At 37.9% G+C, this 12,112-nt stretch overlaps 1 protein-coding gene across 1 annotated transcript in view; it reads right to left on the minus strand.

Annotated features, from left to right (window-relative positions):
* Window positions 1-4,887, minus strand: part of LOC107658897 (G1/S-specific cyclin-D2-like) — a 12,495-nt gene extending 7,608 nt beyond the window's left edge. Inside the window, exons 1-3 of the mRNA XM_016447610.1 lie at window positions 4,591-4,887; window positions 3,438-3,653; window positions 2,906-2,908 (exon numbers count right to left, since the gene is read on the minus strand). Of these exons, the coding sequence (XP_016303096.1) occupies window positions 2,906-2,908; window positions 3,438-3,653; window positions 4,591-4,818 (447 nt within the window). The 5' untranslated portion in view covers window positions 4,819-4,887. The remainder of the gene's footprint in view (window positions 1-2,905; window positions 2,909-3,437; window positions 3,654-4,590) is intronic.
* Between the last annotated feature and the right edge of the window lie 7,225 nt (window positions 4,888-12,112).

Here is a 12,112-nt window from a genome sequence, read left to right on the forward strand (position 1 = left end):
GAAGCAAGTTTTCTTCCATGACAACCTTGTATGTGGCTTGATTCATGTGCCCTTCACAAACACGAATGTGCCCAATTCTGAAGCAGCCCCAGATCACTGTAGACACTGTGGCTTGTAGGCCTCTCTATGTTTCCGTCTAACCATTAGATGACCAGGTGTTGGACACTTCAACCCAGCTGCAATTTGCCATTCTTTTTGTAGGTCACTTGCTGTCATATTGTTGAGTGAGATGGTGGAAAGTCGTTTTCGCCCTCTGCCGGTCTGTAGCTTTGTTGTCCCCAATGTCTGCAGCTTGACCTTGGTCCTATGAACCACTGTCTTCGAAATTTTAAGGATGGAAGCAACCTGAGTTGAAACTGAAAGAACTAAAACCAGAATTGAACCCTTCTTTTCGTCACTCAAAACTTTTCTTTTCAACTCTTTTGGCATGGTCAATAGTTATTATTTATTCCAATTAATTTTGAGGTACTACTAGTACTGTTTTTGCCATCCACCTGCACCTGGATCACAGCAGTGGTTTTTATACTTTTTCTCATTAAATGAGATTTGGTTGAGGTGATCACCTAATCATTACTTCAGAGAGCTGTATATAAATAATAAACATATTTACATATATAAATTATATGTTAGCTGGCAGTCATATCACCCTGTAGCCCAAGATTACCCACTGAAGCTAAGCAGGGCTGAGCCTGGTCAGTACCTGGATGGGAGACCTCCTGGGAAAACTAGGTAGCTGCTGGAAGAGGTGTTAGTGAGGCCAGCAGGGGGTGCTCACCCTGTGGTCTGTGTGGGTCCTAACGCCCCAGTGTAGTGACGGGGACACTATACTGTCAACAAGCACCGTCCTTCGGATGAGACATTAAACCGAGGTCCTGACTCTCTGTGGTCATTAAAAATCCCAGGATGTCTTTCGAAAAGAGTAGAGGTGTGACCTCGGCATCCTGGCCAAATTTGCCCATTGACCTCTGATCATCATGGCCTCCTAACAATCCCCATATCTACTGATTGGCTTCATCACTCTGTCTCCTCTCCACCAATAAACTGGTGTGTGGTGGGCGTTCTGGCGCACTATGGCTGCCGTCGCATCATCCAGGTGGATGCTGCACACTGGTGGTGGATGAGGAGATACCCCCTGACAATGTAAAGCGCTTTGAGTGCCTAGAAAAGCGCTATATAAATGTAATGAATTGATTCATAAGGACAGTCACTTGCCTCGTTTCTGAATGAATCGGCCCTTGAATGAATCGGTTGAATGAATGAATAAATGACTCACTCATTAAAACAGACATTTGCTGCTACCTACTGGTGGTTTAGTCATATTTAAAAGTATCACTGCATTTTTTCAATATTTATTTGTGTTTAAAAAAAAAAGTAAAACATTATTCTTATAAAATTAGTTATGCATTTGAAATTTTGCAGTGTAAATGCATTTATGGCACCTCAGCTTCATCAAACTGTCTGTGTAAATGCATCTAATGCCACTTCAGATGCAGCTTCTGTTTCCTCAGCAGTGGAAAGATAGAGTTTGTTAATAATTTCATTTGAATGGTAACAACTCTACAGTTTCTTATTATTCTAACTGAATTAATTGAAACGAAGTAAGAATTTGATGTGAAAGATGACACATTTAATCAGGTTAGGGGGAAAAAATGACCATTTATAAACAGAGTGGGAAATGACATGAGTTTTGTTACATACAGCAATCTGTGGCGACAAACAACATAACTATTTCCTCCTCTTTCCAGTCACAGAGCACTTTATTTTGAGAGTTGTTTAAATGAGAGAAAATCTGTAACTTAGTCCAGATTGGGGGAATTGTAATGTTTAATAATTTCTTTTATTATGTAAATAATTTTTGCATTGAAATTTGCATAGATTTTTGTTTGTATATGCTGTCAATTATAGTTCTCAGAAAGAACATCGAAATCTGCAAAAATCGGTATCAGCAGGTCACACTACCAAAAAATCGGAAATCGGAATCGGCCAAGAAAATTGCAATTGGTGCATCTCTAATTTATTTAAACTTAGAAATTGATAGTGAATTTTAAAAATAATTACAAAGAAATGACAAGTAACACCGAGTATTTTCTTGTAAAACAATCCAATAATCTTCAGAAATTCATTTTTTACAGTGAATATGCACTTTACTGTTAAAAGGGTCTGCAAAAATATTCGACAAACTATATCATGTAAATACCATATTATATGTATATTCAGTACCACAGTATCATAATCTGATATCATCACTCCACTAGTGTTTGTCAGTGATAATGTATTTGACTTAATCACTCCTAATTGCAGTCTATTTTATTGCCCTCTAGTGTTTCAACTGTGCGAAGTGTGTCAATCTTGTGTGGTAAAAGCCAATCACATGCCATACTCACACCAGACTAAAATGCTTAAAATTGCAAAGACATGTATTGCCTTAAAACAGAAGTTGTGACATAAATCATCATGCCTTACTGACACTGGCATTTAAAAAGTCTAGGTTGTGTTTCTATGTCACTCAAGAAATTAGTCAAGTTGCTCTTTAAATATGGATCTGTCTTGCCCAAAGGGACATCACAGTTGTAAAATAAATCAGGTTATCATGCAAAGCTCCACCCCTTGTCTTTGATCTCCACCAACCAGATGCTGCATTCCATGCACACGCTCAACTTCCTTCCTCGCACGTGTCCGGCTGGCTTTGTTTCGCCTGATGAAGATGCTTTTTCTGAGAAACTCTTAAGAACAGAGACATGAGGGGAAAACCAGCCCAAAGTGAGAAGCTCTACACCCTTATTGTGTGTGTCTTGGTGAGTGAAGAGAGCGTGAGAGAGATTTAAAGTTAGTGAAGACTCTGCCGAGAAGGGACAGTCCCTAACAAGTGACACCACATCACCAAGGTCAAGGCTCCTAATGCCACCTCCTCCTGGATGCTTCAGTTTGCTGATGTATCTGTTTTATACAAGAATCACTACTGCAATTTATAAGAAAGCTTTTTGTTTTGACCCAGGTGAACCAGTTGTCTTTCCTGTTCTCTCTTTATAATATCCAAAAGCTCTAGAAATAATTTCGATTTAGACACTACCAGGGTTTTACCAGCTTGCATGTGATTAGAAAAAAGTGTATGATGTAAGTAGAGAGTCCTTGCCAATTTATGGGAACCGTACCAAATCATCAAAACCGTTCTCATGCTGATCAGAGAGGCTAAAAATCAAAAATGCATTTCATCACAGCTCAACCCAGAAGACTGTTCACCATCAAAAACAGCCATTAGGGGGCAAAGCAAGCTAAATTCACTTCCCCCAACATCTAAATTTCACAATAATAAAAATATGATGAATCAGCAGATCACTATATATAATCTAAAATATATCATATGGGGTCTGAGTGTAATATAGAATTACGCAACAGTTGGAGGACATCTTGCTGTCATCAAGGCCATCAGCTCTTACCAGCAGTTGTTGAGATGTAATGGAGTTGTCTGTGTACATGCAGAGCTTCCTGGCCGACAGCGGTTGGCATGCTTTTAATTTTGAAGCCAAGAAGAGACACACGGCCCCTAAGAGCTGCAGATAACATTTTCTTGTAGGAACCGCAGCTAAAAATCTGTCCAGGTAGTTCATAGCCAAGGGAAAGACATCCTCTTCACATTTCTCCTCTTCACAAACCTACAGGGACACAACAGAATTCATTCACAATTCAAATTATCAAGGCCGTCTAATAATTTGTATTTATTTAACATTTGTATGTCCTTGCTACAACTTTCTGTTGTTGCTGTTAGCCCATTGCTATTAACCAGACATTTTCTGTTTGTAATTATTTATATAGATGTAATTATATTTATCTATAGCTACTATTTGCAGCTTGTACAATATGTGCCTACTGTTACTAACTCTTTGCATGAGAAAGAGGAACTTTCCAGCGGTAAAGATCTTCATTCATTTCAAGCAGGGTGTGCTGAGAAACCCAATGACGCCCACACATGACTGCTTTGGTGATTCGTCGCGTTAAAAAATATGATCTAAGTAATGTCAATGACAGCATATAATATGTATATGTATCGCATTAAACTATATCCGACCATTATTATGCTGCTTTGATGAACTGAAATACATTTAAATCGACGGCTCTTATATGGCTGCACTTTCGCACTGAGCAACTCGAAGGCTGGTTCGGTTTCAAAAATTCTCAAAAATTACACAAATGTATAATACCATTCATAACACGCATGTAAATAAAGCAAAGACCCCCATCTGTCTAATAAAGCATGCCTTGAAAAAAAAATACTAAAGCGTTTTCTATTAAATGACCATTTATAGCATACACGATCGTGAAGTGTTGAGATTTCAGCGTTGCATTTCCTGCTGATTTCCTGATCAAACTTTTCCTTTGCACATCGATTAGCTACACATATATGCTATGTGCATACAGATGTAAACAGATGTTTTCTTGAGTTTGATTGTCTGCATTGTAATAAAACGAATGCATGCCAAAGTCAAGCTATACTTTAGGTACTTCCCAGCTTATTCTACATTATAATAGGCTACTTTTAACACAGTTCAAGCAAACAGTTTCCAATAATAAAACTTTAAATAGCCTACAAACCTCCAACATCCACGTCGCGACCATCCGCCTCATAAAAGGCTGAATATCCTTCTGGACACATTTAAAATAGGGTCCCTGCGGAACATATCTGTCCTCTACTGTTAAAAGACTTTGCAATACTCTTTCATCGCAAAAGATGTTGGGATCTCTCTGAGCTCGCATGATTGAGTCCTTTTCCAAGCAAAAAAGTTCCATGTTTGGGCTTTTCTCAGTGATGCTAACTAACATAAACACCTCACAGTGCCAGCTGCATGTGGCTGTGCCTGTGCAAAAAAAGACGAAGGTGTTGTTGTCTTTTAGGCATCAATTGAACTCGTTTGCACTGTTAGAACTTTCACTTTTTACATCACTGAGGCTGCAATCCCAGTTTCTCCTTCTGAACTACAGACACAGATGAAGCAGAACGACACTTCTGACTGCATGACCACCCAAAAGGCAATGTCAGTCCCTCCTCCTGCACACTTCACGTTGCAAAAATGCTCAAATTCTCTCCTTCCTGCCTAGTCATTGCACATGCATGGCATTCAAGCCAATCCTTAAGTAAACCTCTCCTCACAGCCCCTCAAAAATACATTTAGTGCACTTTAAAACAAGTCCCTAGCGGGATAATTATAGAATTTATTACATGCATGAGCCTACAAGACACATGATATGATTTATTTTTCTTTTTTTCTGAATATTATTTTTCCTCACGTGCAGATGCACATGTCCAATGAACTCATTTTATTCGCTGCTGCCATTTACTTAACATTCTTTTAAATACCCCATCTGTAAATTTACTGAGTGCTGGACAATTCAAGTGCAGGATTTGTACATTACTCAAAATTGAAGCTTGTAATATGGGTTCAATGCATTTAAAGTCTCACTAACTAAGCAGCCCTTATAATGCACAGTGGAGATCCCTATAACATATAGGACCTACATTAACAGTTTATAACAAAATGACTTACAATATGTGCAATAATGATGGTAGTGAACAACAATCACACAAAAAGTTTCATGACACAAAGACAGAGCCTTCGAAAGGGGAAGTGACAAGTTGGGGTTGATGGGTTACATAACAGTGTAATACGAATAGCCAATAAAAAAGCAAGAAAACAACTTGAATTGACAACTTTTACAGGATATCGAAGACATCATTGCCATGCTTAAGATTATGTTGATAAAAACATATGACATGCTTTCCTTCATCTAAAATGTCTGGTCATCCAGATAACAATATTTTTGTTAACCGCACCTGTCTGTCTGTCTGTCTTTCTCCATAAAGCAGATGTTGGTTAGTATGAAATAACTGATGAATTAACCATGTGTTACAGCCCTGAGAGATGAACCCACAATTAAATGATAGGCTGCTGCCTGCCAACCCACAAACCAACACACATTTTCATTAATTATTTGATCATAACAGTCTGTGACAGGTGATGAAGGTGAAAGTCAATTGTGAAATGGCGTCTTGAGTAACACCCACACTATTCTAATGAATATCTGAAAAGGTCTCTTTTGTGTTTATGTTTATGTTAGAGTTAGTATGAAATATGCATTGTAAATGGAGTAGAACCTACCGTATCTCTAAAAAGAGCCATAATGGTGCACAGATGCGAAGATAACAGGGACTATTGTGTTGTTTGACATAGGCCTATTCCATGTATGAAAAAAATATTGCATTGCTTAAAACATGTGTTTTTGACTTAGTTGTAGACAAACTGCACAAAAATATGGATAAACAGGAACTGTCATACAAAACACATGTATTTAAAATACATCTCTCCACAGCTGTCTCAAATAGACCTGCATACAGTTGATAAATTACTGAAATTTTCCTCTGTCAGGAACTAACGTGGCAACTGAATGAGTCACAAATTGTTTTGGGAAAGCAGTGGGTCTAACCACATACTGGAATTTAATTCAAACCCAAAAGCATCCTTCTTGTGAATTAATTAGAGATGTTAATTCAGTAGCATTCTACAAGACATTGGCAGGGAGAGGAATGCCGGACGTTAAAGGAATAGTTCACACAAAAATGAAAATGTACTCACCCTCAAACCATCCAAGAGTTTGTTTCTTCATAGGGACAGATTCACAAATCCACCATAAGGGCGTTTTAACTTTAAACTGTCGCTTCTGGCCAAAAATACAGTCCATAATAAGTCCATAATCCATAATAATGCTTGTTCCTGTCACGAATTCGGTCCATGGACTTCAGTTTATTCACCACCAGAGGTCACCCTTTCCATTACATTGACTCTCGCACAACACAAACTGTTGCATAGCACCCCGGACTACATATCCCATCATTCTTTGCACGATTTGCACACTGCACTGATTGCACTCATTGCACACAGCTGTTTCTAATCACCTCACTCACTATATAACACCCACTCTAACCACCTTTCTCTGCTGAGTATTGTTTAGCCCGTACCCCATTCCGAGTCTCTGAGTTTTCCTTGTTTTTGCCTTGCCTTGCCTGTTTTCGCGGTTTCTGATCTTTGCCTGTTTTTGTGGATTTTTCCCTCTCGTCTCGCCCCTGTGATTCTGTCTGCCGATCGGTGACCTACGCTAGCCCTGGGACTATTCTTGTGTTTTGCCCGCCATATACCTGTTTGCCATTGTTTGACCCTGCCTGTTTACCACGTCTCTTTAATAAAGCCTGCAGATGGATCCACACGTCTCACGTCTCGTCAGCCCCGTTACAGTTCCAGTGAAGAAAAACGTCCATCCACTGTTGTCTCTCACAAATCCACCCACATATTTGTTTTTGGACTGTTATCATTTGTATTTGGTACTTGATCTGTGCATATTTCTCTCCTGATTCAGAAAAGATGACTTTTTTCACTGCAGCAAGCAATATTGTGGATAGAGGAAGTGATGGTTTGAAGTTAAAAACATCTTAAAGATGAATTTGTTTCTTGAAAACATGCAGGTTTTCATTTCACAAGATGTTGATTGATGGACTGGAGTCATGTGGATCACCTGTGGGTTATTGTGATGTTTTATCAGCTGTTTTAATTAATGATTAAACAATATAAAAGCATAAATATTTACATGACCCTCTTGAATTGACTCCTGAATGCGTTTGTCCCTGTCAGAGAGGTTTATGTTTGTGCATCTAGGGTTGTGTATATGCGTGTCAAGTCAAGTCAAGTCACCTTTATTTATATAGCGCTTTTAACAATACAGATTGTGTCAAAGCAACTGAACAGCATTAATTAGGAAAAATGTGTCTTATGACAACATGTCAGCCCACATCACACTCCAAAGTGGCACAAAGGTAAAGGAATGCTCAGCCGCCTGGGAAAATGTGTAGAAGCATGAAATTACCTTGATCCAAAGATTCCTGCTGCATACCGGTTCTGCATGCCAGTAGACCACAGAGAGAAACAGAGACAGACTGTTTGTCTCTTGTCTGAGGCAGGTTAAATGTAACGTAGATATTACTTTATTATGGTCTTATCACATTAGTTGGCAAATTCAGATTGATGTCCTGCTATAAGACAGAAACAATGCAGCAGCAAAGAGTGAAATTCACAGTTCAAATAAAGTATTTTTGTTATACTAACCTACAGGTATAATGATTGTGTGTGCTTAATTTATTAATCTTTTATATAAAACTCTTCATTCAGGTGTAGACCTGGCTGCATGAATATCTCAAACATGACATGACATGTAGCTGTGCAAAGCATGTGGGATTAAATGCATTTTTTTTTTTTTAGAATATCAAAAACATCCTGTGTGGAGAAATATATAGGCAAACAGACAACAATAAGTGTTGTCAAAAACACAAATACAATCAGGATTGGAACAAGTGACCGTCGCTGCATCAAATGTTGAATACTTCCCTTATAGTATGCAAAGAACAGTATGCCAAAAGAGTAGTATGTCCGAATTCATAGTATTCGAAAAACAGTAGGTGACCTACTACTTCTGCCCGGATTCTGAAGTGTGCAGTCGATGGACACTTTACCATCCCATGAGGCCACAGGAGAGAATTTATTGATGGCAGTGAAACAGCACAACTGATGCTGGTAGGTCACGTGATGGTAACAACATGGCAGTAGTACGTCCGAATTTCATTCATACTACCCATATTCATACTGAACACTTTTTAATGGTTGTGAAGTACGTTCAAATTCAAATGGAGTAACTCAGACAATACGTGATTTTGGACGGACAGTGTCTTTATGAATGAGTCATTCACTCAACAGATTTGTTCAAACACATTGATTCAATCAAGATCGAAACAAGTCTTTATGAGTGAGTCATTGAATTATTCACTTAACTAATTAATTCATACACAATGATTCTGTGATGATCTAAACACAACTGCTGTGCTGTTCTGATATGTGTAGATCTATCTCTCTCTATATTTGTTTTTCAAATAATTGTATAGTTTTGTAAAAATGCATTACAATTATTTTTGTTTTACAAAATAAAAAATATAACTTTAATATAAATACATTTCACGAATGTTTAAAATAAAATAAGTACTTTTAAAACACTCTTGTTTATATCAATGAAATAATTTATTTTAGGTTAATGATGAAAACAATATTTAGGAACAAAAGAGTTTTTGTTTTCGGAGATGATGCTCTCACACAAACTCATGGGATAAAACCACACCGGGATGCCATCTGGAGTATGGATGGACATTACACGCCTCTATTGGCTTCTCCTGCATGAGATAAGAGAGAGAGAGAGAGAGCAACAGGGTGGGATATCCAGCATAAAGGCAAGTCTGGCTCCAGTCATAAGCAAAGAGTCACATAGGCTGGATTTCTAGTGAGATCACATCCTCAGTCACATCTCCAAACAGAGGAAGATCAGTAGAAACTCACACGTTATGAGGAAACACTACAATGTGAATTAGACAGCACTTCAGTGAGTGTGTACATTTGCCATCTGCCATTTTTTCAATGCATTCTTACAACTTGATGACTTTTAGACAACATTATAACAACTTAAGCATTCACTCTCCACCCAGACCAAACAAACTGAAAATGAAGTCTCAGGATTGCACTCATGTAAAGTTCACTTTCTCAGCAGAGGCCCCACTCGTGTCCAGATCATGAAGGATACAGTACAGCTGGAAAGATTTGATTAGTCACAGACTTCTATGTGGGTGTGGTCCCATTGTAGCGAGGAAGCTGATTGGTTATATACACCACTTTGGAATTTAGTCTCACAATAAACAGCACTTGAATGAAGGACAAAAGGAAATGGCCAGGAAGAGACTGACATTCAAACACCAGGACAAAAATCAGCAGTTGTTTTCTAAACAGCGCTCAAATCAAAGCAGACCTCTGATTAGTCACAGACATCAAGCTAGTCGATGCGAAACAGCAGAGGTTGATAGAGAGGGTAGATGTTTCTCAGCCCAGCGCTGTGTTCCTGCTGCGTCCCCCCAGCCTTCTGCCACATAAAGGGCCCTCTGTGAGCCAGCTACAGCTTTAGATTCTAATTCTCCTGATTGGCTTATTGCTTTATTGAATTCTACTGCAGAATCCCTGGACTGTGCTGATGGCAGCCACAAACCAGAAGAGACCCGTCATCACTCCAATGCAGCTTCAAGAGAACATTTCACATCAAGGCATGTTGGAGCGTTTTCTGACTTATGTGCTGTTTCTGCCAAATAAGGAAGAAGGCAGTGTTACTTTTGAACATCTTCACACTGACATGACACGTATACACTCTTTTCAGATTTTTTTCTTTATTATTTGTAATTTATTGTATTATTTTTATTAAGTCTATATATGAAATCCAATATATAAAATCAAGTAAATAAATAAATAATACAAAATAAAAATGCATAGGTAAAATAATAACAATCACAACAACAATAATAAAAGTATTATTATTATTATTATTATTGTTAAAAATATACATAAACATACAAATGCATAAGTAAAAATACATTAATAATTTAATGTTAAATTATAGAGTTACAGTAATCAGTACAGTATCTATAAAATTTATAAACATTAATTTGTTTTTTATAAAAAATAAACCAAAATCTTACATGCAGTTCACAGTCATCTTCATCCCACTTGATCTACTTGTCAATAACTTACATAAAGTGGTCCATATCTTATTAAATACATTAAATACATCTACTTATGTCAGTTTTTCCAAAGCAAGAATACAAGACATTTCTTTGATCCACTTAGTGGAGGAAGTTCTCCCTGCAAAAGAAATAACATGCTTAGTCTGTCATAAACTGAAATCTATGAGCTTACAAATGCTTGCATTTACAAATATTTCAGAGTAATTATGCAATAAACACAATTTAGCTAATACTCTCTTCATGCCAACTGTTTAAATACAGTTTTTCCTTCTAAAGCACTAGCAATCACTTTTACCTGTTTTTTCCATTACCTGCCCACATTCATTCCAGTTCATATCTCTGTATCGGCCTTTGTCAAAGATTACATAATCTTTCATTCTATTTAAACATTCCAGCCTTATCAGCAGGAAATGGCATTACATGAGCAAGATCAGCAAAGATGAGAAGGTGATGATCATATCCTCAGATCTTTATTATGTAAACGGTTGGAGAATTCATGTTATGGTGAAAATGAAAAGGACACGTATGCACTAGTATGCACAACTCTTCTTCTCTCTGAGAGTGTGCCATAAACCAGCAATAACATCTAAAAGTCTCACTTCAAAAACTCATAAAACCAGAAAAATAACTCGATGTTCCTCGCCCGTCCCACACTCCAAGAATAGATTTCCCATACCAAAATGGGCAGATCTGATTTTCCCATGATTCAGTGAAAAATACTGCAGCGTTTCTAGCATAGAGCAGTTCATGTTCTCCACAACAATACAGTATCGCTCTCTGATTGCTCAAGAAAACATAAATGGTGTGTGTTCTGGAGAGCTGATGAGAATGACCGCTTCCTAAGACTCATCAAGCTCAAATTATCCATTCCCACACAGACTGCTTGAGTTTATCTTCACAGATAGTCTAATAATAACTGATGCCCCCTGGAAAATCTCTGTCAACCTTCTCCGCAAGGTCAAGCCAGAGGAGGTTCTTGACCCTTCCCAGCGGCCACTGATTCAGTGAGGAGTAGCAGAGACTTTCTTCCATTGTTAATAATATCATTACTTGAAAGTCTGTGAAAACAGGCCTGAAATGACCTACTCAGACTGTATATGAGAGGGAGAGAGGGAAGGGTAGCAAAAATGAGAGATGTCCCTGATCTTGACACAGATCTTCCCAGGACTGCAATGGCCCAAAGGGATCAACTTCTCCCTCCGGTTCCGGACACAAGTTCCACATCAGGAAATATATCATTGCAACCTTAACAAATACATAAACTGAAAAAAATGGTGTGACTTTTTTTACTCAGAAACTGCTAGTAAATTTCACAAATAATTGACTTTAGTCAGGTTAGACGCATAGACAGTCTTTTTCACAGTCTTTTCAAAGGCATGCACTGTATAAAGGTCTTAAATCACGTAATTAGAATCTCTCTCTCTCTCTCTCTCTATGTATATATATATATATATATATATATAT

The sequence above is a fragment of the Sinocyclocheilus anshuiensis genome, unplaced genomic scaffold (assembly GCF_001515605.1).
Source record: "Sinocyclocheilus anshuiensis isolate Anshui unplaced genomic scaffold, SAMN03320099.WGS_v1.1 scaffold283, whole genome shotgun sequence".
Taxonomy (NCBI): domain Eukaryota; kingdom Metazoa; phylum Chordata; class Actinopteri; order Cypriniformes; family Cyprinidae; genus Sinocyclocheilus; species Sinocyclocheilus anshuiensis.